The following is a 23,271-nucleotide window of genomic DNA, read 5'->3' as shown; positions in this document are numbered from 1 at the left end:
GTAATTTTGAGGACGATTATGCATTTGTATTTTTTGTTTTGAATCTATTTATTTGCCATCCGTTACGCATCAGGTTATTCATCAAAACATTACATAGATTTGAGTGCTGCTGACAGCCATGAAAATTCTCGAGACGCAGCAGAATGAACTAATTCCCAGGAAGATCAAACGAGTAGAAGTTGCTAATTTCATTGCTGCTGACAATGATTTCATTGCTGTCATAGTTCACAAATCACATGTGTAGTGTTCAAGCTATCATAGACCAAGTTCACAAATCACATGTGTAGTGTTCAATCGACAAAACACAATCCATCAGTCACAGAAATTCCAATGCAACTGAATGGTCACATATCCTTGATTAGATTATTGACATGGCGCTGTGTCCATGACAGTAAGCTAGTTTTTCCTAAGAGATGTCAAATACCCACGGGATAGTCAATAAGACCGTTCCCAATTCCCATTCTAATGATTCTCTGAAAATTAGGATATTACAGATACATAAGTAATAATGGAACAGTATTTTACAGCGGCTAACAGTACAACATGGGCCAGGGCCTAATGCACTTAACCATAAGACTAAGCTACCTGAACACAAGGATCTCTTTTGGATTATAGTATGTGCAAATATCTCCGAATCAAGTCCTTTGCAGGATTGTCAACTCTTCCAGGTAAGATCACCATCACCTCCCAAACCCGAAAAATGTGGTTGCAGTCAAGTTACTTGCGCTTGCTATTCTTTCGGCCGAGCAAGCCAGAGGGAACTAAGGGCACGAAGCCGCGAAGAGTAATCGCTTATCACAAGAAGCGCACGGGCAGACTGCCTAGTGGTCAGTATCCTTTGCATCTGTTGAAGAGTCTGCTGCCGCAGGTTGTCAGCCTTCATATAGTGGAAAAGATAAAGAGGATTTAGTACACAATTTTGAACTATAGTTTACTCGAATCCGCATACTACATACTCCATGGACATCATAAGACTATACCCAAGGTTTACATACATAATTTACACTAGAAAAGAGAGAGAGAGAAAAAACATGGTACCTGGCGAAGGAAATTCTCAAGGGTCCCAAGCTTCCCCATGGCCATTGCCATTTGGCCCATGTAGTTTGCCACGTTTCCCGTTGATCCAGAAGAACCAAGAGACCCAGCCAATGTTTCTGCCAAGGACTGCTGAAGGGCCTCCATTCCTTGTGAAAGAGCATCTTCAGCTTGTTGTGAAGACTGCTGAAGGTTGGCTATCCCTGACAGCTGCTGCTCAGTGAGAGGTTCAAGCTGTGTCGAAAGAAGCTGCAGTTTTCTTACTTTTAGTAACTCTTACTCAAATAAATTCATAAGCAAATAAAGAAAGGCCATATGAAGTACTAACATGCTCTCCAATGGCAAGAAATGAGGTATGCAAGAGTTATGCAAAGCAAGATAGTGTTTTATCAAAACTACAATCTGCCTATTACAGCACAAGTTTACAATGACCTGGTGATATGAGTATATGAAATAGAAGGAAAAATAGGTATAGACTGATAATTTGTTCTTGATATGCTAATAATATTATGGTAGAAACATTGGTTTTGGTAATAGGAGGGGCTTTGCAATAGAAGGATGGCTCAAATAAACAACAAGAACATCGTAAGACTTTACAGACCTTTAAAAGCTCGGATGGTCGGAATCCTCCTAGCCACAAGAAACACCTCTCAGCTGGTGTCTTCCACATGCCTGATAACACATGAAAGACATCTGCTTTGGCCGCATTTCCTTTCTGCTTGAAAATCTCCTCATAGTGTGACATGATCTTGTCAACAACACCACGGAGCTCATTATCACCTGCATGAGCATTGACTGCAGACCTTAGCTCATTAATTTGCCTATTGTGTTCTTCCAACCAACGTGCATACTCCATATCAAAAGCCAATGCCCCTGCAAGAAAATACAGTATAATTGCTCTGTCAACAAGGCAGAATGTTTATGTATTGCTTTCATATATCCCATTGTAATGATCAACCAAACAGTTGCTGCTGCAAAAAAGAGTGATTATATATTAAACATTGAAGGATTTGATATATACCATTTCCACTCATGGAATGAGTCTGGTCCACTGAGCTGGATATAAAAATGCCCTGTGAGAAATTCCCGTAAGCCTACTTGAAATGAACTCTTGCAGCCAGAGCTCAAAACAGCGAGACACAATAGAAGCAAACCTGCTGACGAGCTCGTTGCAATTCTTGTTCTAGTTGTGTAAGCTTTAGCCTGCTATTCTCCAATTGTTGAACATATGCCTAAAAAGATGAAGTTATTCAATATTGCATCATGACCATGAAAATTTGTACAAAAGCTGAAAAGAATAACTTGCATCAACCATTTTCCCTTTTTACATAATGTAACAATATCAGCAGAAACTTTAAAAGTATATTCATTGAAATCTGAACAGTAAGCCAACTAGCACTGACCATTATTTTTCCCTCCTTTTGTTTCCAAGATTTAACAAGCAGACCCACTAAAGACCTTTTGTGCAAAATACTGGTAAAAATCACCAGACAAATACACAAAATACTTACTACGATATAAAAAATGGAAGTTTAGTAACCCCTACATAAATCAATTTACCATTCTATTTGCCCCCAGCAATATATGGTGTGCACTGTGCCATCACAAAATCCTTTCTTTCTATACAGTTACAACCCACTGACAGCAATAATTACCATAAAGAAGTCACCAAGTTTAGCCACGTCATCAACAAGTTTCAGCCATTGGATCAACATGTCTCTCGATTATCAGCCGTTAGATAAACTTGCAGTACTAATCAAGGTCATACTTGAGGCCCAGCCCAGCCAGGCTGCCTATCTCCTCTTTCCCCACGCAAGTACACAAACACCTGATTGACTACCAGAGGCTCGCATTGTATGATAGCCATGTGTGGCTCAGATCGGCACTCCTTGATCACCCAGGGTATCACAGCCGGAAACCATCAGAAATGCAATAAAAAGATGGGAAGCCAAAGGAGCGCACTGTTCATTCCTTTTAATTAATCTCCTCTTAAGCTCAACAATCAATCCTTCTCCATTCCTTCAATAAGTCAATGAAATATGATGGTTCACTGCAATGGATCATCCCACCGGAGACAGCCGTGGTTCTTACCTGCAACTGCCCAGAATTGGAGGGCACTGTGCGAGACTGCAAGTCTTGCATGCCTATATACCCTTGGAGCTCTCTGCCATGTCCCGACCAGCATCCAATCTCTCCAGCAAGGACAGGCAATCACGCATATAATGCCTTAAATATGTTACTTCATCCTCTTAAACATGTTTAGTTCTCATAGATTGTAGATTAGTACACGTCATCAGCAGAGAGATCATCTCTGGTGGTCCAACCTGATGGTAGATGCCTATGATCACCCATCACCATCGTGGCCTTTCACTGCCAAGCTACATGCCTTAATTAAATTGAACCGTGTATATTTGTGTTGTGTGGATTGTTCCACAGATTTGAGTATAAGAATCATGGCCGGTGTCAGCTCAATCAATCTGAATCAGCTTACAGAACAGGTAAGAGAACATCTGTGGCATCCTTATTCTCGTTTGTGTTTCTAATTGCAGGTAATAAATTATTTTGCTAGCTCAGCCGCTGGAGCAACAAGCATACTTTTCCAAAAATTGATGAAGCCAGCTGACCAACTCAACTGACGGTTTACCCTGATATAGTGTGTAAGACTGTAAATGTACTACTTGTTTTAATAATCATCCCTCAAATTGTGCAAGTGTTTAAATAATGAGTAGCCACTAGACTCCATTGCATGGATGATAAGTTAAAACCAGGTATCTTCTACCTTTCAATAAAATTCATTACTATTACTAACTTGATTATTTCATTATCCTAGACATGTACACATCTAGTGCAGCCTTATATATTATGATGGGAATATCGTTTCTCATGTTGCCCAACAAACAAATTTTCTGATTTTTGAGGTGTGCACATGTCTGTCTGAACTATTTACCCCCATACCCAGCCGATTTTTGCAAGTGATTCCCCATAGAATTTTGGCAAAACTTTTCCATTTTCCATGAATCTGCAAGTGATATAGAAGTTCCCAATGCAACGCATGCTATCTTCTAGTAGAAATGATAGTGGAATCCTAATACAAGAATACAGTTTAATAATGCCTAGTAACAGAATGAAAAAAATAGAACATGGTATAAACCATCAATTTTCAAAACTTGAAAAGGAATAAACTTCTTTAGTATAAAAGCTACAGCAGAACACAAGTACCTTTTTCCTCAAACGACTCTTCCTTGCAGCCTCGCGATTTTGGGCGAGCCGACGCAATGTCTACAAAGTGATAAGGAAAATATTTGTTGCAACAACGATAATATGAAACAAAAAGGAGAGAGCTACTTGCAAAATTTTACCTTTTGATCTTCATGTTTGTCCTTGGATCTGTCAGAGTCAGAAGCAGCAGCAAGAGCAAGCTGACCTGGTTCAAGCTGCAGGTGACAACATAACTATCAAGCTCCCGATATTCCTATTTTATATAATAATGAATTTTACCTTCTTGATTCCTGATGTTTTACATAAAAAAATGAATAAGACTCCAACTTTTATGAAAAAGAAAGATCAGTTTGTTTTGAAATGTCTGTGGACTAAAACATATTCAAAAAAATGAATTTGATCACTTAGCTTTAATTTTGTAAACCAACAGGCATTAGCATGTAATTTTTGTTTATGCATCCTATTACTTAGGCCACGTTCTTTTGCACAACTCCAAACTTTAGCTTCCTCATTTTCCATTAGAACACTTTTCAAACTGTTAAATGGTGCCTTTTTTTGCAAAAAAAAAATCTATATATAAATTGTTATTTTTCAAGTTTATAATGGTTTCTCGTTTTGCATGCACTGAAAATCTCCGTAACACCTAAGGGAAAGAACACAGCCTTAGTATCTATTAAATTACTTTCTGCCATAACAAATTTCTCAATGCAAAAAAGCCCACATCTTTATCATATTACGCAACTTATAAATAGGCCTGTTACGATTTGCATTTCATATTTTTCAATAAACGTGTCTATATCTTTTGATCATGCTATATACCAAAAGTTAAATTACACAAGCTATTGGAAGGGATAAAATATCAAACAAAATGTATTCAAGGAACTCAAGCGAATTCAAGGTGCATAAGGATCCAAATCGCATGAACGAATTCCACAAATCTCACAAAAACGTGCCATAGGCAAACTTTGCCAGCTTTCTTAATGGGGAAACCCAACTGTTTATATTGTTTTCTGGTAGTCCCTAATTTGATAGACCTATGTGTAGGTCCCATGCACAGCACATATGCATTGCTCAGTAGCTCAATTGGATTATTAAATGCCAACATATCAAACTCTGCAGCAAAGGGCATTCTCTGATAACAAGATTTTCGTATGAAACTAACTTTCTATGTAGAGAATGCCAACATATACTGAACGTTTCAATATATACATATTCCATGAATTTTGGAGATTATTACTGAACAGCTGACAACGATAGCCTAATTTTCATATAAAACATCCTCTACAGTATACATCCTTACTTCGTCAGACAACCTTGCTGTTTTAATTTTCTATTGCTAGAATTGATGCTCTTTCTCACTTTTGAATGATAATTAGTATAATAGTTTAGTAGTTTCCTCCAAACATGAAACTGGACAATTGATGCTTTGTGCCCAATCATATCAAGGTTAACAAGAATTAGTCTAGAAAAAAGAAAGAAAGAAAGACTTGCCATGTGGTTATCATCGGTATCATCTGTTGATGTATCTGTCCTAGGGCTCATATCTGCCATTGTAAAGAATCCCAATTCCCAATGAGGAACCCACAAATGAAGGCTAGTACAGATCGTTGATCCTTTTGTAGTGGCAAGATGTAGATCCAATTGTTACTGCCTGTATTGACGGATACAACATGTCAAAGAGACAGGTTGGCTATTAAAAAATTAAAATTTGGTGAAAATAGATAACACTGCACATGATGAGTCAACCAGAATAAGTACCACATATACAGTTTGAAATGGAGCACACATAATAGCTACTCCAGACTAATGCATTTTACATTTTCATATAGCATGTCCATCTGTCCATTTGCGATGATAGAATTCCTATGCTCTAATACACTCTAAATGTAAACAGTTTGCTTCATCATGCCTATGTCCAACAGGAGGTACAATTGAAATACACGCAGAATCAGTAACATAAAAGGATCAATATTAGCATATAGATTATTCTAACCTCTTCTTTACAATTATTGCGTGGCTATGTCCAACAGTCAGGCTTTTCAGGTATACAAGCAAATAAGGTGAAAGTAGACCCTACTGTACCATGAACTTTGCATGGCTATGCATATAAAATGTAATGTTAAAAGGAGAAAATAAAAACATGTGTTTTTTTAGTAAGACAGCAATTATAAATGCGCTGCCAAATAAAATGCAGCGATACCTCAAGAATGTGGGGGGTTCACCCAAATTGCTGAGAAGCAAGCTGCTACTAGCAGTCGTGTAGCACTCCACCACAGCCAAGCATTCAATGGAATCCTCAACGAAGCGGACGGATTAGCTGGAGGTAAAAGAGAAACATCCATCTGGATTTAAGGCTCTGTTCGTTTCCTGGAGTTCCCAACTCCCCCATCTCATTTTCCGCGTGCACGCTTTTCAAACTGCTAAACGGTGTGTTTTTTGCAAAAAGTTTATATATGAAAGTTGCTTAAAAAAATTATATTGATCTATTTTTGAAAAAAAAATAGCAAATAATTAATTAATCACGTGCTAATGGACTGCTTCGTTTTCCGTACCGGAGGGATGGGTTCCCAACTCAACCAAAAGAACACAAAAGAACAGAGCCTACTCTGGACGCATCGGCAAGTTAGACCACCTCATCGCCAGCGAAAGAAATGAGGCGGAGCCGAGCCCGGACGGATCTCCGGGCGGCCGGGCGGGCCACGGCAGAGTTGCGGCGCAGGGGGAGGAGGAGCCGAGGAAGGGGACAAGAGGAATACCTTGGGACAGCGAGCCTCGGCGGCGGAGAGGGGTCGACGAGCGACGAATGGGAGGGGAGGGGAGGGGAGGGGAGGGGAGGGGCAGCCGCCGTCCGGCCAGCGGGGGAAGAGCGGCGGAGGCACAGAGCAGAGACGAAGCTAGGGCTTTCTATCCTCGTGGGCGGGAGAGGCGCCCCCCACCGTCAGTCCGGCGGACAGTGGGGAGGGAGGGAGGGACGAGGAGGGGGAGCTGATGCTCGTGGGCGGCGCGCTTCGGCCGGAGGAGGAGGAGGAGGAGGGGCACGGCCGGCGGCGGGGGCGGAGAGGGGAGGAGAGGAGGAGGGTTTGCGAGAGAGAGAGAGAGGAGAGATGAGAGAGGGGTTTGTGTTGGGGCGAGGAGGGGGGATCGCACTTGGCACGCGTGACGTGAGGAGGGAGAGCGGCGCTAGCGGAGTGAGGTGAATTTGGGGGTGAGAAACGAGGGTATGTTTCGGGAGCTTCTTCCAAGTGCAGATTCTTGTATAAGCTAGCGGCTAGAAAATCTATAAACAGTTCAGTTTTTCATAAACTTTTTATTCCGTTATCCGCCGAACTTTTTGGTTGAGACCAAAACTTCCAACCCCATACCGGAAGTTCCAACTTGAATCGAAAGTTTTCATCACTCTAATATGCTATGAAGTTGTGATGTGATAATTTTTAGGAACGCCTATTCACCCCCCCCTCTAGGCGACATCAAGGTCCTTTCACATGTCTCTTTAACGAACGGTAGCGCGCCACGAAGTGCGCCTAAAGTCCTAGTATACCTTGTTATTGGTAACTCATGAGCCCATGTAGCATCCACCACCTCCATGGCAGTATCCATCCTCCTTAGAAGCATCGATATTTTTTTACGAAGATAATAGATTCAGAATTGAAGATTGATGGTTAATGAATTGTTTATATTTACTTGAGTAGCATACCTTGTTGATGCCCTGCCATTCATTCTTCCAAGCAGCCAGGCACGCGGATAATGGGCAAGATAATTAGATAAACAAAAAAAATAGAGACAACAAAATAAACATTTGAGCAACAACAAATACATAACCAACTAACAAGCAGTCCAGCCTAGCAGGCAAATAAAACAAAAGACATAGCAAAATAGTGGGAGTTATCATACGCCTAATGGCATATATAGATAATAGTGGTCCACAATTCCACACTCTAAACAAAAGTATTGTAAGTCCAACTCATTGCCTCTTAGTATTCATCATCAAACTCATTAAAATTGTCATTAGCATCCAAATTCTCTTCACTCTAGTGGGAGGTTCATTACAATCACTCACATTTGTATCATCATGTGTATCCTCCTCATATTCTTCTTGGTCAGATTGCATATTTTACTCATCTTCTTCAGTTGTTGTTGTATTCCTTTGACGCCTTTGAAAGGTTATTAGACCAACACGATTGTGAGCTCTCCTTGGAACATTGTGACCTCGAAGATAGTGTGTCGTACCAACAGCTTCATCCACATCATCCCATGTAATGTCACATCCATGAGCATCTTCAACTGGCTCATTGCCCCAACCAAACTCCTCAAAACACTAGCTATGAACTTGTAGCTCGAACAAATAAAATGTATATGAATCAAAGGGTGACAAATAAAGTATCTAAGCAAGATATAAGGTCACCAACTAAATCAATTAAGCATGCAAGTAGATCGGGTAAAAATAAGCTCGAGCACAATATAAAAGATGGCAAAAACGAGCAAACCAAAATAGGAGACACGTTGATTTGTTTCCCGAAGTTCGGATCCACGGATCCTACATCTCCGTTGAGGAGCCACAAGGGCCGGGCCTATTTCAACCATTTCCTCACGAGGTTGCACAAATGCACTCCTCGGTTTCACTCTTGATTTCTTCCCTTGCGGAGGCGAAATTGAAGCCTTCACAAACTTTCCGTGGCACACCACAACCTTCGGTGCTCACCGGCGACGCCTAGCCGTCTAGGAGACCTTAGTCCCCAAGAGTAACAAACACAATCGAAGATTTGCTTGCTATGAACCCGAGTGCTCAAAGTATGGAGTGAAGCTCACTAGCTCTCAACTTCTCAATCTCTCAATCCAACTATCTCCCCTTCTCAAATCCCTCTCACAAAGGGGCACCACAAAGGATGGAGTGAAGCTAACTAGGTCTCAACTCCTCACTCTCTCAATCCAACTTTCTTCCCTTCTCAAATCCCCTTCACAAAGAGGCACCACAAAGGATGGGAAATAGAGATGGCTATTTGGGTTTGGATGTGTCTAATGTTGCCCAAGAACAACAGCCACTCAAGGAAGGGGTGGAGGAGTTTATATACCTGAGCCTCTCAAAAACTAGCCGTTGGAGGCAAAGACAGGAATTTTCGGAACTTCCGAAAATTTACAGAAGCAAAACTCAGTTTCGCAGCCATTTTCGGAACTTTCGATAATTTTCGGAACTTCCGAAAAGCACAGAGTAAAACGACCATAACTTTTTGCTCGGGAGTCCGTTTTTTATAATCTTGGACTCTATGGAAAGCTCACTTAGAGGACTACCCAACTCAACCAAGAACAAGATCTAAAACCACTCAAATGATAGGTTAAAGCTTGGGTTTCTCTCAAGGTAGCACTATGATAGGTCACTTTGAGCACCGAGACATATACAAACGCATCGACGTTGCATCCCTCTTAATAGTACGGCATTCCTATAATCAAATATAAATAGGAAGAGAATTATACCAATAGGAATGCCTTCTTTCTATTTCCTTCCTTTGTCTTAAGGGACGCCAACGCCAAAACCGTTTCACCGTATATTCTTCAAATGATTGATGCGGTTACTTGTAGCTTCAAATGGTCTCGCACGGTCCATCATGACAAAGCCATCACTCACCCTTCACCACAGGATTTGGTTCTTCAGCGCCAAGCCCCTTGCTTGCCCTTCACCACCGCATGGTCCATCGCGACCGAGCATCGTTTGCCCTTCACCGTCTTGCCATAGTAGCCACTTCGTATCCCACATCTTCAATATCTTCGCTTTGTTATTCTTTGTATTTTAGGTGTAATCATCTTCAATATCTTTGCTTTGTTATTCTTTGTATTTTAGGTGTAATCATATCACTTGAGCGTCAACACCTTTTCAATACTTGGAACCTATTTTTCTCATTCAACTTAGTGAAATTATTAGTCTCAATGATCCGGTTGTCAACCTCCACATGTTGACTAACCGATCGCATGTATAAAAGGATATGAATAAATGATGAGTATTAATCAACACCATAAGTGTCATATACTCAAATATATGCTCAAATGTAAAGATCCCAATTAAATAAAAGTGAATAACTTGGATCAGATACATGCATAACTAAGGTATAGGATTTGCTCCCCCTAAATGTATGCATACAAAATGTTTGTGTGAAGCAAGAGCATGCATAACAAGATATGAAACATGGAGAGCTTATCCTATACAAGAATAGAAGGCATTTCTCAAATATAGACATTAAAATAAAAACATACATTCATCATCTCCATGTTCTCAATGTAAATAGACTAAATAAGAAATAAGACTCAAACAAAACATTAGTCTCACATGCATATGTCAATCACATGGAAATATTATATATGAACATATCAATATGTACATGGAGAGAAAGAGTGATACATATATCTTGATCTCCATGCATTTCATCCTTGTGATTTAGGTCCACCATCAATGAATGTTTCTATCTCAACTCATATGAAGTCCGGGAATCACCTCTCACACACTCTACTTTCATATCCACATGAGACTAGGCAAAGAAATGCTTATAAAAACATTAGTCTCACATATTTGGATTTATCATTAATCACCAAAACCAAATTAATGGCACATGAACTTTCAACATGTTACTTATGGATGATTGTAGGGTAAGATTGAGTAGTATTCAAAGCAAATCAAATAACATGAGGGAAACATAATTATAGTACAAATCATATTGTCTAATGATTGCTAAAGATACTTCAACTTAGTTTGAGTAAGCATAGTAAAAGATACATAATATAGGACATGTGTTGCTTGGTTCCTTGCAGGTTGTACACAACAACACAGATTGTTAGCATAGTAGAAAAAACCGGACCGGTGCTTGACCCGGTGGAGTGTTGGGTTCACCGGTCTATCGGTTCAACCGTTGGGTCACTGGTTGAACCGCGGTTTATTTCCTAAGTATATTTTGTGTTGTCTTCCAGTCACAGCAACTTACTTAGCCTAGTGGTCGGCAAGGTTCACACCGGGTCGATTGCGTGAACGATCCTTTGAGGGAACCGAGCCGGTCAGGGAGCTGGTTCCGGTTTTTTCCGGTTGAACCGCTAGTCCGGTTTTTTCTACTATGATTGTTAGTGACGTATATAAAGCTATGGATGTTAATGAAGCATAAAGGAAGACGGTGTGGTGGCTCCGAGGGTGATCCACCTTCAACAGCTTCATGATCTGAGTCAATCTAATAGGATACCAATCAAAATGCTTTTATGATTGCTAGTCGAGGAACCTCTTCATTGTTTTGGTTTCCAGTCTTTTCATTATTGTAGTCAAATAACTTTTCTATGTGAATCTTATATACCTATATAGTTCATCCACGCCTGGTGTAGTTAATAGGAATCCTTTGCCTTGTGGTTAAGCCACGTCAGCAACAAAATGACAGTTGTTCGATTTGATTTGAATGGCTGATGTGCAAGGCAAATTGGTTGCACACGGGAAAGGCCCGAAAATCTAAAAGCCCAATTTATAATGTTGATGGTCCTAAGGGGACAGATGCTACCATGGTCCATGAAGGTGGTGGATGCTATATGGACTCAGTTGCCAAGAATAAGAGATATATATGTTTGTTATACTGCTCTTAAAATGTAGCCTTGATTTGCTGCCATATAAGATTTTTTTTGGCTTGGCACCTAATTAGTTTGGGAGTGCCAATTCGGGATCGCTTTAAGTTGTGTTCGTTATAGAGAGTTGGAAACTAACCCTTCAAGCACATAAAGCAGAGTGGTAAATTAGTGCATAATTAATTAAGTATTAGACAAAAAAAGATTGAAAAATGGATCAATATGATTTTCTAAAGTAACTTTCCTATAGATTTTTTTTTTAAAAAAACACACCGTTTAGCAGTTTGGGAAGCGTGCGTATAAAAGATGAGAGGATAGAAATTGGAAGATGGGGGTAAAGAACACAACCTTAGGACGTCGTACCATTTTAACAATCATGATATAGCAGTTACATTTTTAGTGGTGTTTAGTTCATGGGCGATTGAGGATATGGTTGTCACCCATAGCATATTCCATCTATATATTGGATGGCAAAATCCGATCAAAACAACTAGATGAAGCCATTCATATATTGTATGTGATGATGTGGCATGCTCTTGTAGGTTGGGTGGCTTCACCTTTTTTTAGCATGGTTAAAGTAAAATGTTTCTACCTAAACTATATATTTGATTTGTGATCTGATAAATGTCCCAAAAAACAAGTGAAGGCATTGTATTCGATAGGGAACAAATGTAGTTTAGCAACACCAAAGGAAAATTATAGGAACCTTAGTTTTCCTCAAAAATTCCCATGAAATGGTATATTCCATAGGAATTCCAAAGGACGGTTTCTAAGGACGGAGTAGGATTATTTTTGTCGACGTTTGATAGTTACGACTAGGGTATTTGGATGGTATGGGGATTATTGGTACCAGAGTATATGCGAGATTGAGGTAAAAGAGATGGAGACAGGGATTTTTATACAGGTTCGGGCCCCTTATCTTACAGGTAATAGCCCTACATCCTGTTGGCCGAAGCCGGTGTTGCTCTTTATTCATCTGTATCACACAAATACAATATTTGGGATAACCTATCTATCTGTTGTCGACTTAGCGGCTAGATAACCAACTCGTAGTCGACAACAGGTAGTCTTCCTCCTCGAACATGAACTCGTCGAGATCAGAGATGGCGCTAGATCCCTCTTGCCGATTTCCGTAGACACCGGATGGGGTATGGCTAGGCTAATCTCTGATGTCGAGATCTGGCGATGTGTATTGGCTTGTGGTTTTGTGGCGTCGTAGATTGTGGTGGGTGTCCCCTCTCTCCTCCTGGGGGGCTTGTATTTATACCCATAGATGACCCCTTGTCCAAGTAGAACTAGGGAGATAAATATGGATACGATCCGAGTAATCCCTGTCGTTTCCATATAAAACTCTTTTTGTCCTTCCTTATCCGGAACTCCTTTTATATACGAGGTTTGTATCCGTATAAGACATGGTATGTGGTGGGCCCTGCCGAGTTTAGTCAACTACTATTAGGTATGTGGTATCCATGGCCCTGACAATTTTCCATAGGATTTTTAATCCTCTATGTTTCCTTCAGTTTTTTTTGTATGTTTTAAACCGTTGCATACATGTGAGAGAGAAATAGATGGAAATCTGAATGAAGCTAGGGCATTCTTAGTAAGCCACACAAAATTGTATTGTGGCCCTTATGATTCTGGAAATTATATGGGTGTTAATTATGCTATATTCTTTTCAGACCTAAATAAACAAATTTTATGCCACCGATCAACAAATAATTTAGTATGGTGCTGTAAAAGCATTCTCATTATCTCATTCCAAAGGAAAAGCAAAAGCTAATCCTCCATTCCAAACATAAAATTCCCTATCGAATACAATGCCTTCACTTTAATCCTTTTACCTTGGGCTATCCTTTTCTCATTAATGGAATGATGGATGAATGCACATGCTTTCTGAACTTGTGTTTTCTTTAAAAACATATGTATAAATATATTTCTTAGAAAGTTATTTAAAATTTATTTTTAGACTAAATTTTACAACACTACAAACACTTGAACCAAATTATCATAAAACTACGAGATGTTGTATCATAAAACTACAGATTGAACATAAGATTTATCAAGTATCACAAAAATAAAACTTTAATACTGGAGTTATCATAAAACTACAAATTTTACAATTTAAATCCCTACCACTACTATTATGGTGAGAGTTATAAATGTTGTAGTCTTGTACTTAGGTTGGTGCAAAACCGATAATATTATTATTAAATATGCAGTGGTGATCTTCCATATATGTAGGTTTGTGATATACCATATTAAATTTGTAGTTTTGTGATGTCAAAATACATGTAATTTTATAAAATTTACTCTTATTTATAACTTTATGGAGTAACAGCTACTCCCTCCATTTTATATTATAAGTCATTTGACTTTTTTTCTAGCTAAACTTCTTTAAGTTTGATCAAGTTTATATAAAAATACAGTAGTATTTTCAGCACAAAACAAACATATTATCAGAATATATGAACTAATTTAATATTTTAAATGTTACTAAATTTTTCTATAAACTTGATTAAACTTAACAAAGTTTGACTAGGAAAAAATTCAAATAACTTAAAATATAAAACAGATAGAGTAATTCATTTATAACCACGGGCCTGTAGCCTGGTGGTTACAAGAGCCTCAGTAGCACCTGAGGTCCTGGGTTCGACTCCCCATGAGAGCGAATTTTCCAGGATTTAACGGCGTTGTGCTTTCAGTGATAGGCGAATTTTCCAGGATTTAACGGCGTTGTGCTTTCAGTGATAGGCGACGTACCCCTCGACAGCGAGGCGTTGCGTGTCCCATCTCACCCTCACACCGTCACACAACAAGCTCACTCGCGCGTATTTACGCCGCAGAAGATCCGAGCGATCCCTCCCCCGACTCCCGAGGTTAAACTCCCCTCACCACCTCCGCTTCCACTACCTTCACTCACTCCGCCCATTTCCCCACTCCTCCTCGCCCGCATCCGGAACCCTAGCTAAGCTTCGATGGCGATGGCGGCGGCCTGGTCCCCGGCGCTCGCGGCGGTTTTGCTGGCGGCGGCCGTGGCGTCGGCGTCCAACTCGGAGGGGGACGCGCTGTACGCGCTGCGGCGCGCGCTGGCGGACCCCCGGGGCGTGCTCCAGAGCTGGGACCCGACCCTCGTCAACCCCTGCACCTGGTTCCACGTCACCTGCGACCGCGCCGGCCGCGTCACCCGCCTGTGAGTCCACCTCCCCCCCCCCCACCGCCGCCGCCGCCTCGCCGACTGAGCTGGCTACTACCGGCCGGTTTTGCTCCCTCCGTTGTGTACTGCTTTTGTTTGCTTCGGTGTACTGACCTCTGCCGTAGTATTGGAAATGCGAGGGCTTTGTGCTAGGCCGCTAATGCTTAAATACAGTTTCAAATGGATCTGTGAGTTAATTGACACCAGTTGGTGAAAGGGATATGGTGATTTAGTTGTTCATTCGGTTCTGGTGAGACCGTGATCTACTGGCAAAGAACGTGATTTGTAGATTGTCATTTAATTTTTTTTAAAAGATTTTGTTCTGCCCATGTGGAATCATCGTTGCAATACAGTTTGTCTGTAATAGTAAATGTTACTAGTTAGTTTGTAGCAACAGTAAAGCTACTCACTATATAATATCTACTAATTACTTGCATGTAGTAGTTTGATATCAATACTTTGCACGTTAGCTATGTCATCATGTATTTGCATAATTATGCTGATGATAGCTATAAATGGAACCGGGGAGTACTCCTTGATCCTGCATGGAAATATCGCTGATGCAAGCTATATTCTCTATGTGCGCAATTGATCCACGTAAAACCAAAAAGCAATTATCCAATGATGATTGTCGCGTTACCCATTGGCTGCACAGTTCGCACGTGAGTTACTCCGCTAGCACGCCATGCATCTCGGGAACAATGCATCGCCTGCTAATGGTCAGCTTAAAAAAAGAAAAAAAAAGTTGTGTATCCAATCCGCATGTAGCGAGGATGTGTATGTAGCCAATTAATACAGATATTATCATGGGGATTAAATGGAAGTGTCAAGATGGAATGCGCTGGTCAAATGTGAACGAGGGAGTACTTAGCAATCAACCACCCTAGATAGAGTCTTACTGCTTTCACTGTACGACTAGATTTTTGTAGTCTTTTATGTACTCCATTGTAGGGATGCAAGCAGGCTGACTCACGAGCCTGCGTATGGGACATTTTCGTGGGCTGACCCATAGGTTGGCCTGCAAAAATGGCCTATATGGGGGCTTGCGGACCGGTCCACTTGCATCCTTCCATTGGTTTGGACTTAGGGTACCTATTATATATGTTTGCTTGCTGAAGGAAAGAAATTGATTCATCGAAGTGGTTTCTTTCGATGCAGCGTTCACCATGATGCCATTACCATACAAGAGATATATTTTGTTATGGTTACCTATGTTCTTGGTTCAATTCATTGTCTTTGTCCATCTTAACATTTTTCTGATACTTTCTAACAATTTTGTATCTTGTAGAGACTTGGGTAACTCAAATTTGTCAGGCCATCTTGCTCCTGAACTGGGACACCTTGAGCATCTCCAATATCTGTAAGTCTTTCTACATATTGATGCACTTTATTTTCTGAAGTGTTAAAATGTAGAGTTCATTCAGCAAAGGTTCTCTGATGGCAATGATCACCGACACTGATAAGCTAAAAACTCACATGTCCTGTTAAGTTTGCATTACATATGGTCAGCATTCAGCAACACTGCCAACTGCTTGTCATGTAGAAGTTACAGCTGGAATACTATGTTAGACCTAGCTTCCTTTCTTTCATCACTTCTTTTTTGAACTCATAAAGCTTCAGCGCTGGATTTGTAAAGTCATTTAAACAGCTAGGCTTCATGAATTAAACTGCAAATATCATGGCAAATGGTGAAAAAACTGGGGGAAAAATGGAAACTCTCACATTACCAGAAATCTAGAACACAATTTGTGGTTTTCAACAGTTCCTTGTGGCACGTAATTATTGACTTACTGTTTTGATCTTCTCACTTCCTGTTATGTGATTGCAGCTTCCGTTTCCTAGTGGAGTGAAACTAGAGCATTTTCGGAGTGTTATTTTAATGAGCAAGAGAGATGATTCTTTTTAAGTAAAATGATGAACTAAATCTAAATGCTGGGAATCTCAGCTATATCAGAACATATGAATCTGATATGAGCTGTTCATATGCAAAATAAACACCAGCATTGAACATGGTCCACTATAAGACAATATATTGTACAGTTTTTCCAACGAACTGTTTGTTTTCAGTCTCGTGATTTGTGCCAAGACTGCATCATTAAGTCTTGTATCCATTTGATTTATAAAATATGCTTTGGTCATCCTTAATTTCCGATGCTATTTTACTGCAATTGAGCTTGACATTCATGTTAGTGCTCTAACTAGTTTTTGAAAAATTGTTACAGAGAGCTGTACAAAAACAATATTCAGGGCACTATCCCAGCTGAGCTCGGGAGTCTGAAGAACCTTATTAGCTTGGATCTGTATAACAACAACATTACTGGAACCATACCGAAAGAACTTGGCAAGCTGAGTTCCTTAGTATTCTTGTGAGTAACTATACTTATTCTTGTGATTAGCTGTACTTATTCTTTTAAGCAACTATACTTTAGTTAACATATATCCACTTTTGCACCATTTTGCCACATATGCAAGCATCACTTTCTTTTTAATTCTTTTTATGCTATGGTACACTGGTACTTTTACGCTATGTTAATCCTTTTATTTTTGTTTCTTTAGGCGGCTTAATGACAACAGTTTAAACGGTCCAATCCCGAGGGATCTGGCAAAAATATCTAGTCTCAAAGTGATGTAAGTGCTCAGTTAACAATGCTGTTTCACATAATTTTTATGTTCTGTACATATTAATGATGATCTTTTATTTGTCTATCTATTCTTGCTTCCAGAGATGTCTCGAACAATGATCTTTGCGGCACGATTCCTACTAGCGGGCCTTTTGAGCATATACCCCTGAACAAGTAAGATCTAAAAGCCTTGTTACCAATTTATTTTACAATTATGTTGACTTGTTTTTTGCTTTTGCACATCCAATGTTGTGCTTCTGTATAAATGAGAGGACTTGAGACATTAGCCACACTATTCCATCAGCCAAAAACCAAAACACCCGAAGTCATAAAATTGATTACTAGTGAACCTCGGCTAAGTTTTTCTGATTTGACAGTGCAGCTCATCTTTTGCCATAATACTAATTTGGTTGTTATGTAGCACATATCTATGTACCAGATAAAAAGAGTGCTCTACTCATTTTCTTGAATTCTTTATCTTCTAAGAGCTACTCATTTTTCTGTGGTATGCCATAGATCCAGAGTTTATTTTTTTATTTCTTTTCCATATACGCTAATTGCTGAATCAGAATTAATCGACACAACAAATGACTCACTAAGTGCCATATTTTGTTTTCTATGTATTGTGGACTTCCATTAATTGTCGTCACTTGGCATATGCAGAACTCATCGCCCCAGTTTGCATTGTTTCTAAGCCATTGTTTTTCTCTCTGCAGCTTTGACAAAAATCCAAGGTTGGAGGGGCCCGAGTTGCAAGGGCTTGCAACATATGACACAAACTGCTGAACGTGCCAATCAGTCCCTGTCGCTCGTGTGATATAGATCAATAGCAAATTAGCTTTATCGGAGTACCTGGTAAATGTGCAAGCTTGGTTGCTTTGCTTGTACGAGATACTGCAAGTAAAGACTAGGCTGCAGCTCAACCCTTGTAGTGTAGATAATATTTATCGCAAGCCTGAGGCCCTCTTGACTGATAATACCTGGTAATGTATGGTTGCTTTGATGAACTAAGTCTTGATATTTATTGCCAGTTTTGATTTAGTTGCCCTATTATAAGGGACTGGTTCAAAAGTTCTCTTTACTTTTGCATTGTTGACTGTTGAGATGCCATGTTGTTATGGTCCAAAATGATATGCCGAAATATGTTTTTAAAATAAATAATAAGCAGCGCTGGTACTACTGATTATTCTATTCGTTTATGCTTAAATTGTTCACTTGTAGCCATGCCTCAATTCCTCTTTGGCGCTTTTCTTTCTTCTGACATGCGTTGCCTAATATAATTATACAAATATTGACCATAGTTGGAAAACTATACTTAGGAACACATGTCACACAAAGTGTAGATGAAACCATGCCCATCAAATGCCAAGGGCCATATCTCAAACAGTTAAATTCACAAGAATCAGGTAAGATTGCCGAATTCCTAAACTTGTTAACTACAAACTTTACAGAAATACGATGTTCAAGAAAATTGTGTAACAAGTCAAAAATAATAGGGGTGTACGGTGGATGGTGGATTCTTCATCTAAGCTGTACAGAAATACCTATACTTACAGAGTCCTAAAAAACTGGCTGTTGGTAATTGCTCAACTCAAACCTCTTGCACATGCTTCATTTGCAAAATTGTGCGAAGATCCTGAATCATGTGAAAAATTCGAACACTTGAAACTTCTTCTGCCAAGAATTGCATGTCTAACGCTGCGCGGAAAAGTTTGCAGTCTGTAGTTCTGTTTCTGCAAAGAGTTGAGCTTCACATGGAATGGATGTTGATCGAATGCAATTCTCATCTCACCAGTTACTGAACCGTATGTACTTTCCATTTTGAACTGTAAGCAGGCTATATACAAGCATCAATCGATAATTTTTTCACCGGTCGAGAATAGGTTCCAGACCAAAGTCCCAACCAGATACAGCACAACAGATACTTTGAAGACATCATCCCAAGAACCTGCGTTTATTAAACAGAGCAACAAAAAATCATGTAAAAGATTGTAAAATTGATGTGCATTATGTCACTAGGGAGATGGGGATTTCAGGCCAAACCATGCTGCAAGATGTATCCTGTTGCCGCTGTGCCAAACACACCAGCTAAAACCCCAGCCGTGTTAGAAAGACCAAGCAGTACACCCTGCAAGACAACATGTGAGTTCACCTGAAGCTATAATGTTTCAGACAGAACTCCGAAAATGCGTCATTTGAAGAAATGTTTTGTGCTAAAGAGAGTTGATTACAGCGTATCGAGGACCGATATCTTGGTGATTTGAGTATAGACCGGACTGTGAGAATGCATCAGTTCCCTGAGAATAAGAAATGCAACATGTTATGCTGGAAATACTGAGATAGATCTCAAAATGGCCATTCAGATACAAATCACAGTTGTTCTAAAAAGAGGTACATAATATATGGCTGTTCTATGACAGAATAAAGGAAAATGACAAGAAGCCAAACTGCCATTTACCTGGCTACAAGCCATGCACAACACTGCCATTGCTGGTGAATCGATATGGCTCAGTTGAGTCAGAAAAAATGCGGGCCCTAAGAATCCAATTGACTGCATGATCTGCACGAAGTAGATAGAAAGTCATGCACAATGAATTAGGTTTAGCTCTTCATTCTCACTTCTAAGCATTATGTTGATTAATTATGCCGCACACAAATTCACATATTCAAGCATGGTTTGCCAATGGTAGAACAATGATTCATATTGAATATTCCGTTGGAGTTTGATAGCACCTCATTGCATGGGTAAATTTCACGACTGAAGGGATTAATTTACCTTCCGAACTGTTGTCACTGATAATCCTCTACTGACAAGCGTATCTGCTATCCAACCACCAAAATTTGCAGAAACTGCCATTGTTAACCAGGGGAGAACACAGAAAAGGCCGGATTCTGTGAGGTTGAATTTCAGAACCTGTTTTTAAATATTATTATACACAAGGGATTGCGGTTCAAGATCCTCAGGTAGAAAACTATGATGCTGATCATACCTGGTTGTAGTATGTTGGCATCCATGTGAGCAAGATGAAAGTTCCCCAGTTATGGCAGAAATGAGACACTATAAGAGCCCAAACAGGGGGTTTCGATAATATTAGTCCCCATGGAATTTCTTTAACAGGCTCTCCTCCTGTGGTTTGACTGGTTATAAGCTTCTTCTCTTCAGCACTAATTCCTGGATCCTCAAGTGGACTACTATACGCCTTTATAGAAGCAGATCACAAATTTAAGAGATAACTAAAAAAAAATTAGAAAAGTAATACAGTAATTCACCAATTCCGAGTGAAATGGTGAACAGAACACCGAGAAATACCTTGCTCGCCCATGTCGAAAACCAAAATACACCCAGAGACCCAAAGGAGTAGAAGACCGATGGCCAGCCAAAGTTATGTATCAGCAATGGGGAAAATGCAAGCCCTGTCACTGACCCAAGGTACATTCCACTATACACGAGAGCCAATGATCTGCTCCTCTCTGATACAGGAACCCATTTCGAAAGAATATTATTCATCGCAGGCATGGCAACTCCCTGGGGAAAGATTTTATATGTTTACCGTATCAATAAGAGGTGCATAGAAAATATCAAATACCACCAAAACAACCATGACTAAGAATGCATAAAAAAAAGTTAATATTCTTTTTGTGAATTACAAGCGAAGTGATTTAGTCAGGCATGTTCTGCTACCCCTTGTATTACAAATGAAATCCACTCTTTGAAACACTGAAGAAGTCTGAACAACAGAAATGATGAAAGGTGCAATACTGTGGAAACGATCAAAGGGAATTTTAGGGCACCCCAGATTTTTCAACTTCAACATAAATTCATTTTTTTTCTCTTAAAATGTTCTGTCACTTGACTATAGTTCAATAGAAGCTAGACATCATCTGATAAGGGCTCTACATTAGCATTTGCACAAAACTTGTATGACATAACAAATGAATATAATATGAATTAGAAATGCTCACCTCACCAACTCCCATGAAAGCACGGGTCACAAGGAGGAATGGTAACCCCAGCTTCGCCGCAAAAGGCGTAAGAGCTGTGGCTATCGACCACCAAATGACGCCGAAGCCAAGGACAGTCTTCCCTCCAACTGTATCTGCCCAGATTCCTCCTGCTATCTGCAATGGCAATACATCAGAATCATGGGGTACCAAATGAACTCAAACTGCTCTTGCATGAATCCTAGTTACAGATTTCCCTGGATTAGTACTGCACACAGACCTGAGTTAGCAGGTAGCCCCAGAAGAAAGATGACTGAATGAGGCCAACAGTTTGTGGGTTCCATCCGAATTCTGCAGACATTGGCAGAATGGCAATGCTCATGTTTACCTGCAAAATGTTGAAAGCATGAATCTCCCAAGAAAGAATTGAAGCTTTTAACATATACTACTACCAATCATCATTAGGAATCGGCATTTGACAAGTTTATGTTTTTGGATCCGATCAAGAAACTGCATCTTTGGTTCATTTGGGCATTAGTGCATTTTACAATATCAACGAAATGGAATTATTGAGGAGGGGGGGGGGGGGGAATCTAGGGTTCATCAGGGCGTTAGAGAAGGGAGGAGGAATTTTTACGCGGTCCATGTTGCAGAGGAGGAATGCGGAGAAGCAGAGGAAGACGATGGCCCATCGCTTGGGGAACTGACCCTGCTCGTCCTCCTCCGCCTCCCCCTCCGCCGCGTCGTCCTGCGCCGACCCGGAGAGCAGCAGCCTCCTCACCGACGCCAGCAGCGCCCCAGCGTCGCCGTCGTCGCCGTATCCCCCGTCGTGTCGCGCGTCGTCGTGGCGGCCCTTCCGCGACGACGACGACGAGGTGTTCGACCGGACGTCGGTCCCTCGCAGCGCCCGCCTCCGGAACACCCTGACGCCGCCTAACCCATCCCCAACTCCCCGGCCGCCGCCGGGGTCGAGGAAGCGCCGCGAGCGCGGCGCCGGCGGCGAGCCGGGGACCCGGCAGGAGACGGAGAGCGGCAGCAGGTAGAGCATCGCCTCGCCTCGCCTCCGCCCGTCAGCGCGCGCGCGCGCAGCGCAGGTCTTCTTGCTCGGTTGCTTGCTTGCTTGCGTGCGCGGGTGCGCTGGCCGAGCACGGAAGCGAGCTCAGCTCAGCTCGGCCTCGGCCTCGGCTCCACAGAGGACAAGACGGGGGGGCGCGAAGATCTTTTCTCCTCCTCCTCGCGCTCTCCCCCCCGCGCGCGCGCGTGACAGGTCAGTCAGTGCGAACGCGGGCGGAGGCGTGGCGTGGCGCGGCGCGGCGAGGCCCGGGGACGAATGGCTGTGGTGAGCGGGGAGAAGATATATGCGCGCGCGCGCATCTGGACGCGACGCGAGCGTGGCAGCTCGGCGTGCCATGGAATGGCCGGAAGTCATCGGCCCAAAGCTCTCTCGATCGAAACGGCGGGAATTGGAAGTTCCCGGGCCTAACCGTATGGTGGTAGGAGGCCCTTTATCAATGTGCTACGGCCCGGTGCCCAATGACAATCTAACATTACTTTTTTTTTAACACTCCCTCCGTCCCAAAATAAATCAACTCCTAGAGTTTAAAATTTGTCCCAAAATAAACCAACTCCTTCCACCAATCCGCAAATCCAGAAAGTTTATTACTTCAATACACATCAACC

The 23,271-nt window shown here is 41.1% G+C and overlaps 2 protein-coding genes across 5 annotated transcripts; both read right to left on the bottom strand.

Annotated features, from left to right (window-relative positions):
- Window positions 1-331: 331 nt before the first annotated feature.
- LOC4326907 (transcription factor TGA2.3-like) lies at window positions 332-7,383 on the bottom strand. Of its 4 annotated transcripts, none has more exons than XM_015766217.2 (10): window positions 7,011-7,383; window positions 6,455-6,571; window positions 5,746-5,905; window positions 4,395-4,469; window positions 4,255-4,314; window positions 2,190-2,267; window positions 2,057-2,108; window positions 1,637-1,908; window positions 1,039-1,284; window positions 332-877 (listed from the first exon to the last, which is right to left on the bottom strand). In XM_015766217.2, exons 3-10 carry the CDS (start codon window positions 5,803-5,805, stop codon window positions 731-733), a joined length of 990 nt encoding a protein of 329 aa, XP_015621703.1. In that variant the 5' UTR covers window positions 5,806-5,905; window positions 6,455-6,571; window positions 7,011-7,383; the 3' UTR covers window positions 332-730. The 4 variants fall into 4 exon arrangements, with proteins under 4 accessions (XP_015621703.1, XP_066162898.1, NP_001395913.1 ...); XM_066306801.1 differs by lacking the exon at window positions 7,011-7,383 and adding an exon at window positions 6,860-6,878; NM_001408984.1 differs by lacking the exon at window positions 6,455-6,571 and having other exon boundaries at window positions 422-877; window positions 7,011-7,338.
- A 7,330-nt stretch (window positions 7,384-14,713) lies between these two features.
- On the bottom strand, window positions 14,714-22,919 carry PHT4;1 (probable anion transporter 1, chloroplastic). Its single transcript, NM_001406290.1, has 10 exons — window positions 22,229-22,919; window positions 21,872-21,979; window positions 21,613-21,768; window positions 20,960-21,175; window positions 20,640-20,849; window positions 20,426-20,563; window positions 20,108-20,209; window positions 19,881-19,946; window positions 19,693-19,777; window positions 18,991-19,597 (listed from the first exon to the last, which is right to left on the bottom strand). The coding sequence occupies exons 1-10, from the start codon at window positions 22,637-22,639 to the stop codon at window positions 19,500-19,502; spliced, it is 1,590 nt and encodes a 529-aa protein (NP_001393219.1). The 5' UTR covers window positions 22,640-22,919; the 3' UTR covers window positions 18,991-19,499.
- Window positions 22,920-23,271: the final 352 nt, after the last annotated feature.

This window comes from Oryza sativa, chromosome 1 (genome assembly GCF_034140825.1).
Source record: "Oryza sativa Japonica Group chromosome 1, ASM3414082v1".
NCBI lineage: Eukaryota > Viridiplantae > Streptophyta > Magnoliopsida > Poales > Poaceae > Oryza > Oryza sativa.
This window is presented reverse-complemented; position numbering and strand designations above follow the sequence as displayed.

Bases quoted from the DNA above. Each gene is read 5' to 3' on its own strand.
- LOC4326907 (XM_015766217.2), bottom strand. From the start codon at position 5,805: ATGGCAGATATGAGCCCTAGGACAGATACATCAACAGATGATACCGAT. The intron at 1,909-2,056 runs GTATATATCAAA...ATTTTCTTGCAG, and splicing joins TCATTCCATGAGTGGAAATG to GGGCATTGGCTTTTGATATG. The intron at 1,285-1,636 runs GTCTGTAAAGTC...AGAAAACTGCAG, and splicing joins GACCATCCGAGCTTTTAAAG to CTTCTTTCGACACAGCTTGA.